This window comes from Hyaena hyaena, unplaced genomic scaffold (assembly GCF_003009895.1).
Source record: "Hyaena hyaena isolate Hyena2069 unplaced genomic scaffold, ASM300989v1 scaffold_673, whole genome shotgun sequence".
Lineage (NCBI taxonomy): Eukaryota > Metazoa > Chordata > Mammalia > Carnivora > Hyaenidae > Hyaena > Hyaena hyaena.
Genome location: NW_024081308.1, coordinates 1,034,948 through 1,058,521, shown reverse-complemented (window position 1 = coordinate 1,058,521; position 23,574 = coordinate 1,034,948). Strand labels below are relative to the sequence as shown.

Below are 23,574 nucleotides of genomic sequence, written 5' to 3'. Positions count from 1 at the left end.
AGTACCATTTGTTGAGAGACTTTCCTTTCCACATTGAATGATTTTGGCCTGCTTGTTGAAAATCAAATGACCATAGATCTGAGGTTTTATTTCTGAATTCTGTATCCTCTTCCATTGATTTCTGTGACTGTCTTCATGTTATACTACATTGATTTGATTACTGTAGCTTTGTGGTAAGTTTTGTGATTGGGAAGTAGGAGTCTTCCAACTTTGTTATTCTTTTTCAAGATTGTTTCAACTCTTCAGGGTCCTGTGAAATTCCATATGAATATTGGGATGAGTTTTTTCATTTGTGCAAAAATTGTCACTGGTGTTTTTATAGAGATTGCATTGAATTAGTGTATCACTTTGGGCCGTTTTGCCATTTTAGTATTCATATCTTCCAGTCCATGAATATAGGATGTTTTTGTATTCATTTAGGTTGTCTTTAATTTCAGCTGTGTTTTCTATTTTTTAATATACAAGTCTTTCACCTTTTTGGTTACGTTTATTCCTAATTATAGTATTCTTTTTGATTCTATTGTAATTGGGATTGTTTTCTTAATTTTCTTCTTTGGATTCATTGCTGGTGTATAGAAATACAGCTGATTTTTGTGTGTTGATTTTGTGCTTTGCAGCGTTGTTGAATTTGCTTATTAGCTCTAACAGGCTTTTTCATGTGGGTTCTTTAGGATTTTCGGCATAAATAAAACATTATATCATTTGTGAATAAAGATAGTTTAACTGCTTTCTTTCCCATTTGGATGCCTATTTTATTTTATTTATTGCCCAGTTGCTCTGGCTAAAACTTCAGTATATATTGAATAGAAGTGCTGAAAATGGAGGAGGGGGGCCGCCTGGCTGACTCCATTTGTAGAGTATGTGATTCTTGATTCTTGGGGTTTATTAGCTGGAGCCCCATGTTGGATGTCAGGATTGCTTAAAAATAAAATAAAATATTAAAAAAAAAAAAAAGTAATGAAAGTGGGAATCCTTGTCTTGTTTCTCACTGATTTTTCCCCCTATATAACTGCCTGCTTTTATGATATGGTTTGTTGAGTATCCTGTACCTCATTCCTTCCTCTGTGGAATTCCTCTGTGTGTATTGGGTGAATGAAGCATGAGCAAATGCCTGTATAGTCTGATCTCTGCACTTGTTCATCCCCATTTCTTGTATTTTCCTCTCTTAAGCACCACAGGTTTTGTGCTGCTTATCCTTCTTGTAAGATACCAGTTATTCATGCTTTCATTTATTTGCTTCTTATGTACCTTCACATCTTTGTGACTATGAACAAGCTGTGTTGTCTGTTGGACCTGTCATTCTCTACTTGTGTCATACTCCTGGTCATTCTTCAGGTCTGTTCATCGAGTGTGCTCTTTACTCCTCCCAGTGAAAATAAGTCCACTTTCTGTGTTTAATCAATTAATTAATTAATTTAGTTTGTTTATTTCTGAGAGACCGTGCAAGTGGGGGAGGGGCAGAGAGAGAGGGAGTCAGAATCAGATGTGGGGCTTAAACTCATGAACCATGAGATCATGACCTGAGCTGAACTCAGATGCTTAATCTATTGAGCCACCAGATGCCCCTCTGTGTTTATTTTACATGTGAGCATACTTTTCTTATGCTACTTATTAGACTGGCTCCTTGATAGTCTCATGAAAATTCTCAAGTCTGATTATAAAAAAAGAGAAAGTCATTAGATACAGTTGTACAAATAGCAGTAAACATTAATAACAAGAATAGTGATGGATAATGATAAATGGACATAATTTTCCAGGTCCTTAATCTCATGCAATAGAAGCTTTTTGTTGTTGTTCTTATTTATCATTGAAATAACCAAAATGCAGTGATAAGAAAAAACCTACATTATTATTTAACACGAGAGAAGGGTCTTACCCATATATTTGAGGCTTAGAGGATTTTTTTTCCACTTTTATTGAGAAATCACTATACATTTAAGGTGTACAGCATGATGGTTTGATTTACATGTATTGTAGAATGATTACTACGGTAGATTCAGCTAACATCCATCTTCTTGTATAAATACAATCAAAAGAAAAGAAAGGAAGGAGAAAATTTTCTTGTGATGAGAACTTTTAGGATTTACTCTCAGCAACATTTCTGTGTATCACACAGCAGTGTTAGCAATAGTTACCATGTTACATTACCTCTCTAGTACTTATTTATCTTATAACTGGAAGTTTGTATCTTTTGACTACCTTCCTCCAATTCCAAGATTTAGGGGATTTTGATAGTAAACAGTGTAAGCATCTGCAAAAACTTGGGTAAGAGCTGATGCCTACATATTCTGTGAAGATGGAACAAATGTTAGACATATGAAAAGTTCAGCTCAAAGACTCACGGGGCGCCTGTGTGGCTCAGTTGATTAAGCATTGACACTTGTTCTAAAGTCATTCATGATCTCATGGTTTGTGAGATTGAGCCCTGTATCAGGGTCTGCTCTGAGGAGCCTGCTTGGGATTCTCTCTCTCTCTGTCCCTCCCCTGCTGATGTGTGCGTGCTCTCTTTCTCCTTCAAAATAAATTAATAAACTTAAAAAATTTAAGACTCACTAGCAGAATAGTGCAGAATACCAAGTTAGCTTGAGAAAAATCTCTGAATTTGGGAAAAAGATTTTTTAAACCGAATATTCTGATACAGTATTTAAAACACATAAAGATCTCAAATCTTTGTGATAGGCAGTTCTGAAAGAACAGAGGACCTTGAGACAAAGCAATGACCAAAGAAATAAGGGAGAATATCTCTGAGCTGAAGAAAGCCTTGAATTTCAAGATCAAAGGGGACCACAAAGCCTTCATCAGGAATATATTTATTTATTTATTTATTTATTTTTTTACAAATAGTTTATTGTCAAATTAGTTTCTACATAACACTCAGTGCTCATCCCCAAAGTGCCCTCCTTCATGCCCATCCCCCCCTCCCCCCCACATCCATCAGTCCTCAGTTTTTGTCAGCATTCAAGAGTCTCTCATGGTTTGCCTCTCTCCCTTTCCCCCACCATTTCCGCCCTTCTTCTCCCCCTTGGTCCTCCGTCAAGTTCCTCCTAATCCTCCTATACGTGCAAACATATGGTATTTGTCCTTCTCTGCCCATCAGGAATATATTTAAAAAGCATGAAAACCTAGGTGCATCCTGATGAATTTTCTAAGTATTCAGGATAAAGAAAAAGATCTGCAAAGTAGAAAAACAAGTAATCTTTAGAGAAGAATCAATCAGATTTGCATCAGGCAAATACACTCTGACATTGAATGCCAGTAGATAATGGAGAAATGTCACCCAAGAGCTGAGAGAAATGGAATAGGTATAGAAAGTAGGTTTGGGCAGTGAACCCAAGTACAATCTAGAGTTAATGCTATATAGTTATAATTATAGTTGTGAACCTTACTTAGAGGATAAGAAATATTTTTGAAATAGCTGCAAATGTAAAAAAAAAAAAATAGGAATCTAAAGTTCTAGATTATTTCAAGAAGATATGGGGGATTGAGCTTTAGGAAGAGGGAAGTGAAACCTATGGTAATTGTACTATAGATTTTACCAGTAAAGATTTATTAATAGGTGCTTTCACATTAGTAGAAGAATACAAGTTCAAACATAGTTTTGCAAAATTTTAAGACTAATTCCTGGTAAAATGGGAATGGTGCTTTTACTTCTAAATTACTAGAAGGAGAGAGGAACAAAGAAAACTTGATTAATACAGAAAAAACAGGGGGAAAAGGAAATATGGAAGCATTGTATTGAAAACAGCTGATCATCTTTTGCTGAAAAAAGAAATCAAGAGTGCCGTTAAAGACTCTAGAAAATAATGAGATGATGCTATTCTAAACTTACAGAATTTGAAGTTTAGAAGTTTGGAAGTCTTTAAAGCAAGAAAAACAAAAAAAAAATGAGCTAAGTATTTTATTCAAACTAGAGGAATGATAAAATGAAACATAGCTTTAGAAAGGCAGATGGAATACAAAGGAAAGGTAGAAATACATGAGTAAGCATTTCCTCTTCCCTTTCCAAATAGGTAGTTCATTTTTACCTAAGATTATAGCCCTAAAACTAATGTGTGATTGACAGATATTTTCTAGAGATAAAGTATAAAACACCATTTCCAGATTTATTCTGGGAATATAAAGATGGTTAGTGTGAGGGGTTGTAACAATATAGAATTCATCCTCATTGATTAAAGGACAAAGAAAAGTGTAGTCATGAGATCAGATAAAATTAAGCAACAAAATTTTTTTAAATACTTAAGAGTATACTTAAGAAATGTGTTGGGTTTTATTTACAATGGCACCAAAACCCATAAAATACCTAGGAATAAACCTAGCCAAAGAGGTGAAAAATCTACACACTGAAAACTATAGAAAGCTTATAAAAGAAATTGAAGAAGACATACAAAAAAAGGAAAAATATTCCATGCTCCTATACTGGAAGAATATATATTGTTAAAATGTGAAGTCTACCCAAAGCAGTCTACGTATTCAATGCAACTCCTATCAAAATAACACCAGCATTCTTCACAGAGCTAGAACAAACAATCCTAAAATTTGTATGGAGCCAGAAAAGACCCCGAATAGCCAAAGCAGTCCTGAGAGAGAAAACCGAAGTGGCAGGCATCACAATCCCGAACTTCAAGATGTATTACAAAGCTGTAATCATCAAGACAGTAGGGTACTGGCACAAAAATGGACACTCAGATCAATGGAACAGAATAGAGAGCCATAAATGGACCCCCCATTGCATGACCAGCTAATCTTTGACAAGGCAGGAAAGAATATTCAATGGAATAAAGACAAGCCTCTTCAGCAAATGGTGCTGGGAAAACTGGACAGAGACATGCAGAAAGATGAACCTGGACCACTTTCTTACACCATACACCAAAATAAAATGGATGAAAGACCTAAATGTAAGACAGGAAGCCATCAAAATCCTAGAGGAGAAAGCAGGCAAAAACCTCTTTGACCTTGGCTGCAGCAACTTCTTAATACATTTCCAGAGGTAATGGAAACAAAAGCAAAACTGAACTATTGGGACTTCATCAGAATAAAAACCTTCTGCACATTAAACAATCAGCAAAACTAAAAGGCAACCCACAGAATGGGAGAAGATATTTGCAAACGACGTATTAGAAAAAGGGTTAGTATCCAAAATCTATAGAGAACTTATCAAACTCAACACCCAAAAAAACCAAATAATCCAGTGAAGAAATGGACAAAAGACATGAATAGACACTTCTCCAAAGAAGATATCCAGATGGCCAACTGACACATGAAAAAATGCTCTACATCACTCATCATCAGGGAAATACAAATCAAAAGCCACAATGAGATATCACCTCACACCCGTCAAAATGGCTAAATTTAACAACTCAGGCAACAACAAATGTTGTTGCGAGGATGTGGAGGAGGATCTCTTTTGCACTGCTGGTGGGAATGCAAACTGGTGTAGCCCCTCTGGAAAACAGTATGGCGGTTCCTCAAAAAGTTAAAAATAGAACTACGTTATGACCCAGCAATTGCACTACTAGGTATTTATCCAAAGGATACAGGAGTGCTGTTTCAAAGGGACACATGCACCCCTGTGTTCATAGCAGTGCCATGGACAATAGCTAAATTATGGAAAGAGCCCAAATGTCCATTATGGATGAATGGTTAACGAAGATGTAGTATATATATACAATGGAGTATTACTCGGCAATCAAAAAGAATGAAGTCTTGCCATTTGCAACTAGGTGGATGGAACTAGAGAGCATTATACTAAGTGAAATTAGAGAAAAACAAGTAACATATGACTTCACTCTTATGAGGAATTTAAGGTACAAAACAGATGAACATAAGGGAAGGGAAGCAAAAATAATATAAAAATGGGGAGGGTGACAAAACATAAGGGACTCTTAAATAGAACAAACGGAGTGTGGCTGGAGGGGGTGTGGGTGGGGGGATGGGCTAAATGGGTAAGGGGCGTTAAGGAAGGCACTTGCTGGGAAGAGCACTGGGTGTTATACATGGGATGCATCACTAGACTCTATTGCTGAAATCATTATTGTACTATATGCTAACTAACTTGGGTATAAATTTAAAAATAAGTAAAATTTTAAAAAAGAAATGTATTGGGTTTGTTTAAATAAAAAAAAAAACAGTGAGGAAGACTTAAATAAATGGAGAAAGATAAGCAGTTCCTGGTGAAAGAGTTGGTGTTATAGAGATGTCAGCTCTCCCTAGATTGACAAATAGATAACATGTGTGTGTAATTTTTTACAAATTAGCATAAGGAAGACTTAAATTTAAGGTTCATCTGACAGGGTAAACAGTCCAGAAAAATCAGACATTTAAGGACCAAGAGAAAACAAAGGATAAGATGTTAGTCCAACTGGTATTGTTGAGAATGAGACAAAAACCTCATTTCTAGCCTTTTTTGAGAAATACTGGCAAAATATGCTCTTGATCCAGAAGTTCCATTTTTAGAGGGTTATGAAAAAAACATTTTTGTCACATTGTTTTTAATAATTGTGAAGTTTAGGAAATCTAATTGTCCAAGGAATTGGACAAAATAAGTTATAGTGTATTTTATGACAAAAGATTTTACATTCAGTAATTAAAAATGATGGTTGGGAGTATATGGACAGGAAAAAAAATCCATGCTATTTTAAGAGATTAAAAGCAGGTGTATAGGGGCGCCTGGGTGGCTTAGTCGGTTAAGCGTCCGACTTTCGCTTAGGGCATGATCTTGCGGTTCGTGGGTTCGAGCCCTGCGTCGGGCTCTGTGCTGACTGCCAGCTCCGAGCCTGGAGCCTGTTTCAGTCTGTGACTCCCTCTCTCTCTGACCCTCCCCTGCTCACGCTGTCTCTCTCTCTCTCTCCTAGAAATAAATAAAACATTAAAAAAAATAATAAAAGCAGGTGTATAAACAGTATGAATGTATAGTTCCATTTTTATTTTTAAAAACTTAAAATTAAGGAATATGTTAATATCTATTTATCCATAAAGTGAAAAGTCCAGAAATCTTGATTATTTCTGATTGTGTGGTAGTGGATAATTTTTCTTTTTGCTGATCTGTAGAGTTCTCTTAAGTTCTGACAATGAATAGATATTTATTAAGCGGCGCCTGGGTGGCTTAGTCGGTTAAGCATTGGACTTTGGCTCACGTCATGATCTCAGAGTTTGTGAGTTCAAGCCCCGTGTTAGGTTCTGTGCTGACAACTCAGAACCTGGAGCCTGGTTAGGATTCTGTGTCTCCTCTCTCTGTTTCCCTCCCCTGCTCATGATCTGTCTGTCTGTCTGTCTCTCTCTCTCTCAAAAATAAGTGAACATTAAAAAATACATGTATATATATTTATTAAAAAGTCAGTAAAATTTTTTTCTCTCCCAGCAAATCACATATAAAACCTCAAAGTAGAGCACTCTGGCCAGTTGATAGAGAGACAAAAAACTATTTATAATAATCCCTTGAAGCTATAATTGTGTTATCATCCAGTTAAATTAATGTTTTTGATGACTCCTGAAGGGGTTAGATGATGTTGAGTATGTTCTTGTTTTAGGAGACAAATAGGTAATGAATTTTAGAAATCATTTCATTAAGATGTAAATATTTTGTGTTTTAAAAAAAGTTACGGGTTATTTGGAATTTTACTTTTATTTATTTATTTTTAAAAAATTTTTAATGTTTATTATTTTTGAGATAGAGAGACAGAGGGTGAGCGAGGGAGGGGCAGAGAGTGAGTGGGAGACACAGAATCTGAAACAAGATCCAGGCTCTGAGCTGTCAGCGCCAGAGCCCAGAGTGGTGCTTGAACTCAGGAATGACGAGATCATGACCTGAACTGAAGTCGGACACTCAACCAACTGAGCCACCCAGGTGCCCTTTTTTAATATATTTTTTATAGTTTATTTTTTTGAGAGAGACAGCATAAGTGGGGTAGGGGCGCAGAGAGAGAGAGAGAGAGAGAGAGAGTCCCAAACAGCACAGAGAGAATCCCACACTGTCAGCACAGAGCCTGATGCGGGGCTCAAACTCACGAACCATGAGATCACGACCTGAGCCGAATCAGACACTTAACTGACTGAGCCACCCAGGTGCCCCATTTATTTATCTTTAAATGTTTATTTATTTATTTTAAGAGAGAGAGAGAGAATGAGAGAGAGCATGAGCAGGGGAGGGACAGAGAGAGAGGAGAGGATCCCAAGCAGGCTCCACATTGTCAGAGCAGAGCCTGACACAGGATTGGATGCTACGAACCATGAGATCATGACCTGAGCCGAAATCAAGAATTGGCAAAAAAGAGTTGCTTTTACTGAGCCACCCAGGTGCTGCTGGAAAGTTTACTTTTAAAAGTATATCAGAGAAAACAAGATGAATGGAATCTTAGGCTCTTAGGGTTAACAAGATTGTAAAGGAAATTTTCAGTCACTTAGAACACTAACATTTTTATGGGCGTATCCATTTGAAACCAGATGTTTATATTTTATTTTTTTAAGTTTATTTATTTAGAGAGACAGAGACAGCATGAGTGGGGGAGGGGCAGAGAGAGAGGGAGAAGAGAGAAAATCCCCAGCAGGCTCTGCACTATTAGCCCAGAGCTGACGTGAAACTGCAAGATCATGACCTGTTCTGAAACCGAGAGTCGGACACTTAACCGACTGAGCCACCCAAGCGCCCCTGAAACTAAATGTTTATATTTTAAAATACGTAGGGGCGCCTGGGTGGCTCAGTTGGTTAAGCATCCAACTTCAGCCCAGGTTATGATTTCACAGTTTGTGAGTTCTAACCCTGCTTTTGGTTCTGTACTGACAGCTCGGAGCCTGGAGCCTGCTTCAGATTCTGTGTCTCCCTCACTGCTCATGCTCTCTCTCTCTCTCTCAAAAATAAATAAGCATTAAAAAAAATTTTAAATATGTAACTTAAGTCATTCATAAAGATACATAGAAAATATTTTTCTTATTTCACTTCTAGTAACTATATGCACTATCACGATTTTTTTTGTTCTAAAGAGTTTGTAATTTAGACTTAGTTCAGATTGTTTTGTTTATAAGAGCTGTCTCTAGAAGAAAAATAGATATCAATGTCAAACACTGTACTTATATTTAAGAATTTCTTACTCTCAATCTTGCAAAATGAATAGTTTTTCAAATAATTTTTCCATTTTTGTCCAGGGCATGTTATTGTCTTATATCGAGGAAAATAAACATTTTATTGAGCTGAATGGTTTCATGTGGGACTTGTAAAAGGTTGACATTCAGTCTTCTGTCAAAATAAGATCCATAGTAACATATAGTAGTACAGTGGTACTATAATAGCAATGTCATGGGATAGATGGTAGCTATACTTATGGTCAGTGTACCATAATGCATAAACATGTCAAATCACTAAGCTGTACATCTGAAACTAATGTAACACTGTGTGTCAACTATACAAAAAAATAAATATTCATAGATGTGAATGGCATTCAAGGGTATATGTCAAGGATAGGCATGGCTATTGTTTATGAAGTGCAGAGTAGCTGGATAATTAACAAGGAAGTATCTTTTTCTTGCATGTTACCCTAGCATTATTTGAGCATCACCCAATTTGCTTTTATAGTAGAGTCATTTTAGCTCCTTACTCATCATGTCAAAATAAATTTCAAGATAGATGAAATGTTATGGTAGATGAAAATATTAGATAAAATAATAGGAGAAAGTAGGTATGTTGAAGGTAAGTATGTTCAGAATTTAGAGTTAGAATCTTCTTTTTTTTTTTTTTTTTTTTAATGTTTATTTTTGAGAGAGCGCGCACATGTGCAAGCGGGGAAGGGGCAGAGAGAGAGGGGGATAGAGGGTCCGAAGAGGACTCTGTACCGACAGCAGCCAGCTGGGTGTGGGGCTCAAACTCTTGAACCATAAGATTGTGACCTGAACCAAAGTGGGACCCTGGACTGATTGAGCCACCCAGATGCCCCTAAAGTTAGAATCTTCTTCCTGGAGATGGCCGGGTGGCTCAGTTGGTTAAGTGTTTGACTCTTGGTTTCGGCTCAGGTCGTCATCTCACAGTTCCTGGGTTTGAGTCCCACATGTGCTCTTGTGCTAACAGTGCAGAGCCTGCTTGGGATTCTCTACCGCTCTCTGCTCCTCACTCTCTCTCTCTCTCTCCCCCCCTCTTTCTAAATGAATGAATGAATGAATGAATGAATGAATAGAATCTTCCGCCTGTGTATAAGTTATAAGATCATTGGCTGAAGTGGATTGTTTTATGTTCCAGAAATTAGGCTTTGTTGGAAAGGAGGTGATGGGCAATCTTAATAGAGTCATGTATGTATATAAATTGCAAATATGCCAAAGAGCTAAATGAATTTTTCTCCCAAATAGCAAATAGTGGCTCAGTTCCATTTATTGATTTTGTTATCCCTTTGTTTATCTCATGTATTATCATTCCAGGAGACTATGTGAGTTTATACTACTGCTGAGATGGTAGAACTGCCTGGTTTTTAAACAGCTATGTGATATTCAGTTGGATGTACCACAGTTTTTTCAACCCGTCTTTCCCCTGTCATTGGACATTTAGGTTATTTCTAGCCTTTCAACATTATAAGTAACTCCGTGAAAGAGGTCTTTGTACATGAGTTACCTACATTTTGGATTATTGCCACTGAAGGAGAAATAACTAATGCGCCCATAATTTCTAGTGGTTTTTTTTTTTTTGAGCCAAAATCATATAAAAATAAATTGGATTTTTAAAATTTTTTGCTTAAATTACTCTTTGAAACAAAGATCCTTCCTGTTTAGATTTAGCTTTAATTAGGTGAGAGTTGGTATTAGAACAGTGGTTTTCAACTGGATATTGGTGGGGTATATTTGTGGTGGATTTAGTTGCACATGGACATTGGCAACATCTGAAGCGGTTTGTCACAGCTGGGAGGAGGGATTCTGCTGCCATCTGATGAGTAGAGGTCAGGGTTGCTGTTGCTAACCAGCCCATGGTGCACCTGACGGTCCCCACAGCAACAAATTGTCCAGCCCCAAATGTCAGTGGTGCTGAGGTTGAGAAACTTTGGATTTGCAGGTTTTACTGCTGACAAGAAACATTCTTGTAGTCTTTAAGGCCACTGTTGATGGGTTCACTCTGCTATTGGAGGGCAGTGTTTTAGCATCAAACATCAGTAGAGTCTGATTTTGACAAATATGATACAGACCTCATGAATAGCTCAATGCCTGTCTTCCCATTCGCGTTTTGAGAAACACCATGTATATTATTTTTTATACAAAATGCTTATAAAATTATTTATTTTTGTGTGTTGAGTATTCTTGAAAATGCCTCATCAGCGCCAGGCCTAGTTATTGTTGAGATTTGGCTACACTGTGTGAATTAGTTAGATATCTGGATTTAGCTGCATGAAGAAGAATATCATGCAATAGTTGACTTAACAAATAGAGGCTTACTTTTCTTATTTGGTGATAGTTCTGGGGATTGGAGTCCAAGCTGTTACTGTGGCTCCACGATGTCATCAGTAACTCAGCTTCCCTCTTTCTGCTTAGCCTTCCTTAGAACGTGCTTTTTACCTTGTTGGCACAGGGAGTCTCCTGCCCATTTCCATCCCTTACTCCTAGCATCCAAACCAGTACCTCGGACAGGCAGATGTGAGAAGGACACAGGTCAGCAGAGCCAGCCCAGTGATTTCTGCTTGTTCTCTGGCTGGAACGGTGTCCCATGACTATTCTTACCTGTATTGGAGGCTGGGAAATACGGGTTTTTAGTTAGGCTAACTGTACGTTGGAAAGTAAAATTAAGAACTTTGGGTAAGAAAGAATGGGTATTGGGATAGATAGGCAACTGGTATGTACCTCTGGAGCTGCTTTTTTAAGTTTTGCGGGGTCTGTGTTGAGCTTGACTATAGTCTGGCATGGTGACGAAAAAAAGTATTAGGGGTTCTGGTCTTCCTAAATGCACTGAAATTAAAGAAAGGTAAAGAGGAACAAATAATAACACTGGAAATTTGAGAGGATGGACCCAGTAAGAGTTATGATGGTTTTTTATTTTAATTAACTGAGAAAATAGAATGTATTTGTTATGAATGTATCTCTTAACTCCAAGAGCTTGGCTGTTTCACGGTGCTTTGTAAATTAAAATGTCTTCCCTACCTCTATATTTGGGGCTCCATCCTATTAAAAGATTTTTTTTGAAACATCAGTAATAATTTGTCACAGTGTTCACAAATAAATAAGTGTGTTTCTTTAGGCTAAAAATTGGAATCAGATACTGACAGATGGACTTAACTGTGGAAAAATAGGTTTAAAAAAATGTTTAATGTTTATTCACTTTTGAGAGACAGAGAGAGACAGAGTGTCAGCAGAGGAGGGACAGAGAGAGGGAGACACAGAATCTGAAGCAGGCTCTAGGCTCTGAGCTGTTAGCACAGAGCCTGACGTGGGGCTGGAACTCACGAACCATGAGATCATGACCTGAGCTGAAGTTGGACACTTAGTCCACTGAGCCACCCAGGTGCCCTTAAATTTTTTTTAATGTTTTGTTTTTGAGGGAGGGGAGAGAGAGAGAAAGAGCGCGAGCGTGAGCGAGGGCCCGCAAGTTGGGGAGGGGGCAGAGAGAGGGAGACACAGAATCTGAAGTAGTCTCCAGGCTCTGAGCTGTCAGCGCAGAGCCTGTCACGGGGCTAGAACCCATGGATTGGGAAATCATGACCTGAACGAGATCATAACCCACTGAGCCACCTAGGTGTCCCTGGAAAATAGGTTTATATGCATAACACAAGCATTGAAGAAGGACTCATGTAATGGAGGGACCCTCTTTGCCTATTAAAAAAAATTTTTTTAATTGAAGAAGTTCTTTATATAATGTGGGTAATAGTCCTTTATCAGATACATGATTTGCAATGATTTTCTCCCATTTTGTGGATTGTAACAACTTTTCAATCTGATTTTAAAACTATATAGCATTAGGACTGATATTATACTAGTATTTATTAGAATTTTATTTTATCTTAAGGTAATAATATTAATTCAAGAATATATAAATATATGGTTTAAGATCCAAATGGCACAAAAAGTGCCCAATAAAAAGGAGTTAAAAGGACAAGTTACTTTGGAAAGAAAGAGGGGCAGGGTAGGGGGGAAACTCTTTAGCTATATCTGATGTATGGGGTTTTCTTTTTTTAATTATGTACATTTCAGGTGTACAACTTTACTATTTGACATCTGTATGCACGATAGAGTGATTACCACCACAGGACTATTTACATTCCATCACCATGTAATTGGCCTCCTTCACCCATTTCATCCACCCATAAACCCCCTTCCCCATAGGTAATCTCTAGTTTGCTCTCTGTATCTGTAAGTTTTTTATTTTATTTTGTTTTGTTTTTTTAGATTTTTACATGTGAGTGAATCATGCAGTATTTGTCTTTCTCCTGTGACTTATTTCATTTAGCATACCTCAGGGCCTGTCTGTGCTGTAACAAATGGCAAGGTTTCATTCTTGTTTATGGCTGAGTACTAGTCCATTGTTTTATTTATATATATTTCATATCTTCTTTATATATTCATCAGTCAATGGACGTTTAAGTTCTTTTCCACATCTTGGCTATTGTAAATGATGCTGCTGCAATGATGTGTTTTATTCCTTTTCCAAAAAGAGATTTGAATGAGATATTCAAAAGTGGCAATAAATATTTAATTTCACTGATGGTAACATGAGTGTGATATTTTTCTGTTTTTCTGTTTGATATCTTTTTTTTTTTTTAAATGTTTTTTTTCTTTGTGAGAGAGAGACAGCGTGAGCAGGGGAGGGTCACAGAGAGAGGGAGATACAGACTCTGAAATAGGCTCCAGGCTCTGAGCTGGCAGTCAGCACAGAGCCCGACGCGGGGCTCGAACCCACGAACCGCAAGATCATGACCTAAGCGAAAGTTGGACGCTTAACCAACTAAGCCACCCAGGCACCCCTGTTTGATATCTTTTATAATTAAAACAACTTTTTTAGTTACATAAATCTGTACCCTTCCCTAGATGTTCAGTCTTCCTCCTTGGAAGTTACGAACATCTCTTCTAGAATTATTCAGTGTATTCTCAGGCATATTTATGTTTGAGTGGAGTGCTCACTTCCCCCATGGGAGCCTGTTCTTTTGTACTTTTTTTCACTACACAGTGTATCTTTGAGATTGTGTCGCATGACTGTCGCACTTGGTGTCCTTTTTACTGATTCTCATGTATTCTGCTGCATTGGTGCATTATGATTTATCTCCCCAGTTCACTCCTGAAGGACACTTATATTCTTGCTAATTTTTTCACTTCTATGTACAGTGCACATCCTTGTGCATAAATCTTTGCACATAGCCGTGTGGCTATGTGATCTAAATTCCTAGAGGGTAAAATGTGTGAGTCAAATTTATGATCTTAGTAAATCATTCTCAAACGCTGCATCTGTGTACATTCTGTCAGTCAGAGAGAGAGAGAGACAGAGTGCAAGTGGGGAGGGGCAGAGAGAGAGGGAGACACAGAATCTGAAGCAGGCTCCAGGCCCCGAGCTGTTAGCACAGAGCCTGTGGGGCCTGAACCCAGGGATCGTGAGATCATGACCCGAGCTTAAGTCGTATGTTCAACCACTTGAGCCACCCAGGCACCCCTTTTTCCAACTTCTTATATGAGGCTGTGTAACTTTGATACTAAAACAAATAAATAACACGCAAATAGAAAACTAGAGGTCAGTTTAACTTAAAAACACGGGTGCATACATTTTAAATTAAATAATGATGGTACATCCAGACAGTGGAATATTATTCAGCACTAAAGAAAAGTGAGCTATCAAGTCATGAAAAGACATGGAGGAACCTTAAAATCATATTACTAAGTGAAAATCTGTTAATTGTAGTTTAGCACATTACCAGAGTACAGGAGAAAAGCTATATGATCACTTTATAAATGTAGGGAAAACATTGAATAAAATTCAATACCCATTCATGATTAAAAAAAAATGTTTAGCTAACTAGAAGTTGAAGAGAACCATCTTAATTAAAAAAAAATTTTTAATGTTTTATGTATTTCTGAGAGAGAGACAGCATGAGCAGGGGAGGGTCAGAGAGAGAGGGAGATACAGAATCTGAAACAGGCTCCAGGCTCTGAGCTAGCTGTCAGCACAGAGCCCAGTGCGGGGCTCGAACCCATGAACTGTGAGATCATGACCTGAGCCGAAGTCGGACACTTAACTGACTGAGCCACCCAGGCACCCCAGAACCATCTTAATTTGAAAAGGGTTTTGATCAGAAACCCAAAGCAAGTTATGTTTAGTGGTTAAATCTTAGAGGCAGTTGTTTCCAAATCGGGAGAAAAAATATGTCTATTTGATATTGAGTAGGTGATCCTAGCCAAGGAAATTAGATAAGTAAGAGAAACAAGAGGTGTAAATAAATAAGAAATATGAAATATAGGGAAGAGACAGAATGATCACTTTGGTTTTATTGAGAAATTCAGAGTCACTGGAAAATAATAGAGAGCTCAGCAAGATTGCTGGATGAGACAGACATATTAAAAGTCAGTAAAAACAATTGTAGAGTGTGTGTGTGTCACATTGAATTTTCCAAAGTGGCCAAACCAACATACCCTCTGCACACACAGTGTGACTGAGACTTCCTGCCACTGGTCTATGTCTCCCTACTCTTTGCATCTTAGAAGGCTCAGTAGGTGAAAATATGAACTAGAAAGTTACCTGTGCTGGGGCTGGTGGCATTTAAGAGGGTGAAGAACCCATAGTAAGGTCATTTGCTAAGTGACTTCAATAATTTATTTATGCCTAAATTTATAAAATTATCTGGTGCCTAACTTTTAAAACCCTTTTTCTCACACGTGATAGTGGACCAAAGACCCAATGAATTTTTGCTGGTAATGCACACTTTAAAGCAATTTTTTAAATGTTTGTTTATTTTTGAAAGAGAGGGGGAGAGAGAGAGCGTGTGCCAGCGAGCATGAGCGGGGGAGGGGCAGAGAGAGACAGAGACACCGAATCTGAAGCAGGCTCCAGGCTCTGAGCTGTCAGCATGCTTAACCAACTGAGCCACCCAGCTGCTCTTCACTTTTTTTTTTAAATGTTTCTGTTTTTACCAAAATTCTCAGAATAACGTGTTCTATTTGGGTGAAAAAACCTGGTCATGCTGGATATACCAAATAGATGAGTGCCTAGTGCAGCTGTATCCTCACAGAATTTCTCCCATTGGGGAACACAGAAAACTGTAAGGGTCCTAAAATGAGCTTCTGTCCTAGTGGTGGTTGCTAAGCACTTAAGGCTCTATAAATAAAATTTGAGGATATTTCTGGACTCAGAGTAACAGTAATATGGCATAAAGATGAAGAAATAAAGTGTTTTTTAAAAAAAATTTTAATGTTTATTTATTTTTGGGAGCTAGAGTATGAGCAGGGGAGGGGCAGAGACAGAGGGAGACACAGAATGTGAAGTAGGCTCAGGCTCTGAGCTGTCAGTATAGAGCCTGACACAGGCTCGAACCCGCGAACCATGAGATCATGACCTGTGCTGAAGTTAGATGCTTAATTGACTGAATCACCCAGATGTCCCAGATAAAGAAATAGATTAAAGTTTTAAGGTAGAAACTCCAAATAGAGATAGATATTATTGGTAGTTTAGTCAGAAATCTGAGTGTGATGTGGTTAGCCTAGATACCGCCAATGCATTAGTTCTGTATTACATGAAGTGTTTAAGGTTGCTTGTAGGGGTTGAATATTGCATGGCAATATATAAATTCATCAAGAGCAGAGACTTTGGTGCCTGAACAACCTTTGTTCAGTCCTGGGGTCTGCCACTTACTGGTTTTGTGACCTTTGACAGATTATTTAATCTCTCAAAGCCTGTCATCCCTCACAGGGATAATTGTTCCTATTGGTGTTGTGAGAATTGAAATAAATAATATAGGCAATGTGCTTTGTGTTGTACTTGGCATATCATAAGTGTTCAATAAATGTTACTTTATACTGGCTGGGAAGGTATCTTTTGCTATATACAATTTAAGAGGAATATTAAAATATATTTTTGTTATTTTAAGGAAATTCGCAATGAGTCCCATGACTATCCTCATAGAGTGGCCAAGTTTCCAGAAAACAGAAATCGAAACAGATACAGAGATGTAAGCCCATGTAAGTACTTGTGGGTTTGTGTGCATGTGTATGTTTGTTGGTTTGTTTTTGGAAGCAGGTTACGAAGAAAAAGATTTGGGATAGGGTTGATAAGTGCAGTGGTTTTTTTGCATATTAACATAATAAACGTCTTTAAAGAAAAATTTCAAAGCCTAGAACAGTAGAAGGAAGGAAAATTGCTCATAATAATTTAATCCTTCAAACGCAGCCACTGTTACCTTGGTGTATTTTCTACTAATCTTTTTTTCTTATGCATAATTTCCTTTCTTTAAAATAATTATAGTCATATATGTGTGTATATGTATTCATAAAATACTTCCTTTTCATATTATTCTATAGGCTTTATAAGTATTACTTAAAATATTTATCAGTATAGTTTGCTTTTTTCCCCAAATTATAAAGTTGTATGTACTCACTGTAGAAAAGTTTTAAAACAGAAATGTGTAAAGGAAAAAGACCCATAAATTAAAAACAAATAAAAGCTTTTGGGTTTATAGTCTTTTTGTATTTTTTCTGAATAAACATATATACACATTCTTTTAAATTTAAAATTAGAATCCTTCACATGTTAATTGTAGCTCTTTTCCCACCTAGCAATATATTATAAACGTTTTCCTATACTAAGTCTTTTAGTGGCTTTCATAGCGGCTTTGGATGTGCCATTCTTTTGTGTAACGGTCCCCTTGTGATTGAACTTTTGGAGTCTGATGTACCCAGTCATGTACACACAGTGATGGTTCGGTTTTAGTGTGCCGAGTCCTCCTGTGTAGGCTGAATAATCTCACTCTACTCAAGGTGGTAGAGTATATACCCTTATGTATATTGTATTCCTTGTTAGAAGGGTATGGACATTCCATTGAAAATCTTAATTACTGGGGGAAAAGTCCATACTTTATTTATTCCATGAACAGAATGTTTGTCTTCCTGTTGACGAAGTACATGTCCATGAAAAATATGTTGGCTAAGTTTGGACAAATCGAATGAGAACTAATCTGTTAAAATACTTCATGTCTACTGTCATCAATTACTTATTAAATACTGTGTTTCTCTTAAATGCTTTTTTCCTTACCAATTAGCAGTGTTTGTAAATATTAGTAGCCCGCAGAGAGTGGTTTTCTGCTTTTTCACTTAAAGCACGCTTGAAGATATGACCAACTTCCTCTGAAACCTGGCCCACTATGGGTCTGTTTGTGCAGGGAATGGGGGTGTGAGCAGTGCTTCTAACATGTAGATGCTCCTTCCCCCTGTCCAAATTTCTGGTTGAGTATCCTTGAGCTAGAGACACTAATCTCCAGTGTTCACCATGAGTTTGGAGACCACATGTTCCAGTTGTACACTTCGCTTTGTTGCCTTTAATTAAAAAAAAAAACAACAAAAAACAAAAACTTCTTATTTTGATCATTGTAGATTTGCTTGCAGTTGTGAGAAATAGAACTTAGACGTCCTGCATACTCTTCACTTGGTTTTCCCCGGTGTAACCTCTTAGGTAACTGCAACCAGGAAATCAGCATGGATGCAACTCATTCAGATCTCCCCAGTTTTACCTGCACTTAGTTGTGGTTGTGTTCAGTTCTGTGCAGCTCTGTCACACAGAAGAGCATGGGATCACCACAGTCTGGTCACAGACCAGTGGACCAGTCCCACCACAAGATTTCTCCCTTTTGTGGCCCCAGCCACCTCCTTCCCTTCCTCTTGCTCCAAACAACCAGTTGCTTTTGTTTTTTGCATAGATCTGTTGTAATTGCAATCACTGGATATGCTAATTGATGTTTGGATTCCCTCATTAGTTTGATCAAATTGATCTAAATGGAGGAATTGGTAAAAATTGGAACTGAGACATTTAAAAGTAAGACATTTGTAACTTAAACTCCTTCCAGGTTACACAAATCAATGAAATAGTTGTGACTTGTCTCTTAAATGTTAGACTCTTTACCCAACTGCCTATTGGACAGGTCAAGTTGAAGGCTTCAAGGAGAGCTTAGTTTTTACTAAGTGTCCTTACTAACTCTGCCTCCATCCTCACTAGCTTGGGCTCTTATCTGTTGTATTTTCAGGAAGAGAGCCATTCGCCTTGTCTGGCTACCTAGTATTAGGAACAGGTATTTCTTCCTCAGAGGAGATGTGGCCCCGTGCCCCCTGCTGTCTTTCTGGCCACTCTCTATATATGGTGGTCCCTGGAGCTGCACTCTACTCTGGGCATGCCACTCAGTGAACCCTGTCCCCTCATCTTCCATGGAAGCCTGGCTGTCTCCTGAGTAAACTACCTTTCTGTCTTTCAGGCAGGGGCTACTTGTTCTTGTTTCCCCTGTAACCACAGAGCTTCCTAGTCCAAGCCATTACTTTCCACCTTGCATATTAAAATAATCTGCTCTGAGGCTCATGCTATCCAGACATATCACATTAGCGCCCTTAGGTCTCTCCTTTCCCAACTTCATAGTTCCCATGTCACAGCCTCCTCTCACACGTTTGCCAAAGGCTTGAATGCCAAGGACGTTGTTCACTATCTTCCTCTTTGCCCTCTTCTCTCAGTACTTCTTTTATCTTGCCTGGATGGCGTTGTGTCCCTGGGAAGGAACCATATGATGCCATAGACTTACGGTTCTGGGCCTCTCGGTTCTCAACCTGAAATCTTAAACACCACCGTCTTGAGGGCTACTTTCTGTCTTCCCAGCCCTTGACTTCACCAGGATCTTTAGTTCTTGACTTTTTCATGTATTGTAGTACATTACTTCCTTCCACACCCTACTTATTGCATAATGACTTTCTTTTTTTTTTTTTTTAAATGTTTTATTTATTTCTAGGAGAGAAAGAGAGAGAGCGTGAGCAGGGGAGGGTCAGAGAGAGAGGGAGTCACAGACTGAAACAGGCTCCAGGCTCCGAGCTGGCAGTCAGCACAGAGCCCGACGCGGGGCTCGAACCCACGAACCGCGAGATCATGACCTAAGCGAAAGTCGGACGCTTAACCGACTAAGCCACCCAGGCGCCCCAATGACTTTCTTATTCTAATATGTTAGAAAAATAACCTCTGTGGATCTCTGATTCTACCTAACCCTGTGAAACCTTGCCTCGAATAGTCCGTCGTTGAGCTTCTATAATCGTTGGGCTCGTGTGTGTGCCTTGGGTGAGCTTGGGCACTGGCTGGGCCTGGGATGCCTCGCTGTCCTCCTCCACACCCTCGTCATTCCCACGGCCCCTCTGATCTGGCTCGTCCCAGAGGAAGCCGGCTCTCAACCCACTCTCAATGTCTGCTCCTCTCAGAATGTGATCTGCCTTCAGTCTTGCAGAGAAACATTTTAAAAATCAGGAAGTAACTCTTCAGCTTCATATTCTACCACCTGGAAACTTACTTCTCTCTGCATTCATCTTTTTCTAAAGTCCCAGGAGAAAAACCTCCCTTCTCTGGTCCTAGGTTCTAGGTATCCCAATGCCTCAATCCTCCTCAGGGACCTCATTTTCTGCCATTACCATTCTTACTCATGTCTTCTACCTTTTTTTCACAGCTCCTTTCCCTTATTCTGTAAATGTGCTTCAGCCTCTTCTCATCTCAACCCTCTTCTCCTATCTTAGCCCCACTTGCCCTATTACCTGTGTGGACATAAGCACACGCACAGCTGTGTGCACACAGAGTCTCAAAAGAAAACACCATACTGTTTGCCTCTCCATCCTCATCACCTGTGCATTCTTCAGCCCGTGGTTCTGCTCCGACCTCCCCACTGAAACTTTTATTCTAAAGTACCGTTTTGAAGCTTTCTAGTTTTCAAATGCGATGAGACTTTCCGTTAGTTGCTTTTCTTATCGCTTGTGACTTTTGACAATGTTGACTCTGCCTTCCTTCCCTAAAAGCACATTTTTTCTAATTTTGCTATTACTTCTCTGGCTAGTCACCCATTTCAGAGCTTACCTTTCTCAGTTGACTTTGTCTTCTTCAGGGTGCTGTCTCTGTGTCTCCCTCCTTCTCACTCTTAACACTTGTATGAATGGTCTCATCTTCTGTGGTTTATTGCTGTGTCTCTCTGCTTATCACCCTAAATCTCATCTTCAGCCTAGATCTCTCCTCTTAGCCATAGACCCATTTATGCAGGGCACTCACCTCTGTGTGGATGTCCTGTAGCTGCCTCAGACTCAGTATGCCTAGATACAGAGCTGGCATTCCTCCCCACACAGGGTCCCAGCCCTGAGACCTGCTTTTTCTGCCTTTCCCCCCCCATACCTGTAAATGGTACTACTATTGACATATTTGCTGCAGTGAGAAACTCAGACTCCTTTCCCATTCAGCTCCCATATGTACTTAATAACAAAGTAATTATAATTCCATTTCCACAATGTATTTTTTTAAGATTTTATTTTTAAGTAATCTCTATACCCAATGTGGAGCTTGAACTCACAACCCCAAGATCAAGCATCACATTCTCCACCAACTGAGCCAGCCAGGCTGTTTCTTTTTTTCTTTTCTTTTCTTTTTTTTTTTTAATTTTTAATGTTTGTTTATTTTTGAGAGAGATATCGAGTACGAGTAGGGGAGGGACAGTTTCTTTCTTTCTTTTTTAAAATTTTTAATGTTCGTTTATTTCTGAGAGAGAGATAGTGTGCAAGTAGGGGAGGGACAGAGAGGGAGACACAGAATCCGAAGCAGGTTTCAGGCTCTGAGCTGTCAGCCACGGAGCCTGACGTGGGGCTCGAACTCATGAATTGTGAGATCATGACCTGAGCTGAAGTCAGACACTTAACCAACTGAGCCACCCAGGTACCCTGACCAGTTTCTAATATCATTACCTTTTTAGAACATCCTCCTCTTTCTGACCCACATCAGTCAAAATCTTCCAAATATCTCTACAACCACTTCCCCTTGGATGTTATTCTCACACAGTGGAGGAGGTTGTGGAGGTGGTGACTCTCACTAAATCTAGGCAGGCCCAGGAATGTATATTTTTTAAACACTCTCAAGATGATGTGGATGTACCTTACCTGACTGATAGTCACTGTATCATTTAAAAATGTATTTCCATACATAATACTTTACAGTTGTTTGGTTCAGAAAACATGTATTGAAAACCAGCTACAGACAATATGCCTTGCACTCAATACCATGAATACGTGTACCCTGCCCTCTGGTAATTTGCAGTCTAGTGAGGGGGATAAAGACCTGTTGTGCTGTATGTGTCATGAGATAATACTGTGTATTGGTGGAGCTGTTCCTGAGGAGTTAGGGTTGGGTTTTAAGAGAATACATGGTGGGGCACCTGGGTGGTTCAGTTGGTTAAGCGTCCGACTTTGGCTCAGGTCAATGATCTCATGGTTTGTGAGTTTGAGCCCCACATAGGGCTCTGTGCTGACAGTTCAGAGCCTGGAGCCTGCTTCACATTCTGTGTCTCCCTCTCTCTGCCCCACCCTGCACGCACATGCGCTCTCTCTCAAAAATAAATAAACATTAAAAATTTAAAAAAAAAAAAAAAAAAAGGAATACATAGTAACCAGCTAGGTAAAGGGGAACTGAACATAATTTTTTTTTTTTATGCGTCCCAGATTTTTCTAGGTTTTAATTCAGTAGGTCTGGAAATCTGTGTTTTTAAATAGTCTCCTTATGTGATTCTTATATACACAGCTTGGCACCAGTCCTCAGACTGACATATAGAAACTACATTTGGAGGTGTGAATATGAGAACCATATTCAAACAGGGATATTTTGAAATAGACTTTGAAGAAGTCCACAATCTTCCTATAATTGCCATGACCAAAAGATGCCTCCATTGTCTCAATTAATTGTGAGACGATTGTGAAAGAGGCAAGAACTTGGTTGGTTGAGAAGGGAGTAAAAGATTGTAGTAATCACTTTAAGAATTGTGTTGATACTTTGAGAGACTACTGCTAAATTTTGAAATTTTCCTTACTCTTTGCTTTATAGGTAGAAATTCTGTAAATCCTGTATTTGGGTCTGTCACTTATTTTCACTGGCCCTGAAACAGTTTTTTGTTTTTTTTTTTAATTGTGGTTAAAAAAAACACATGACATAAATTGACCCTCTTAACAATTTTTAGGTGTACACTGCAGTATTGTTAACCATATGCATATTGTTATACAACTGGTCTTTTTATCATGCGTGACTGAAACTCTGTACCTATTGAAGAACAACATTGATTTTCCCTTCCACCAGCCCCTGGCAACCACCATTCTACTTTTTGTTTATAACAGTTTGATTACTTTAGATACCTCGTATAAGTAGAATCATGCAATATTTGTCTTTTTGTGGCTAGCCTATTTCACTTAGCATAATATCCTCAAGGGCCATCCATGTGAAACTGTCAGTTTTTAAGGGAAAGTAACGGGCACCTAGGTGGCTCAGTCGGTTAAGCATCCAGCTTTGGCTCAGATCATGATCTCATGGCTCGTGAGTTTGAGCCCCACATTGGGCTCTGTGCTGACAGCTCAGAGCCTGGAGCTTCCTTCTGATTCTGTGTCACACCC

The 23,574-nt window shown here is 38.7% G+C and overlaps 1 protein-coding gene across 2 annotated transcripts in view; it reads left to right on the top strand.

The window, feature by feature from the left end:
- Positions 1-23,574, top strand: part of PTPN2 (protein tyrosine phosphatase non-receptor type 2) — a 91,841-nt gene that overhangs the window by 13,403 nt on the left and 54,864 nt on the right. For both annotated transcript variants that reach the window (XM_039217245.1, XM_039217243.1), the window contains exon 2: positions 17,022-17,112. In XM_039217245.1, coding sequence (XP_039073176.1) covers positions 17,022-17,112 — 91 coding nt within the window. The remainder of the gene's footprint in view (positions 1-17,021; positions 17,113-23,574) is intronic.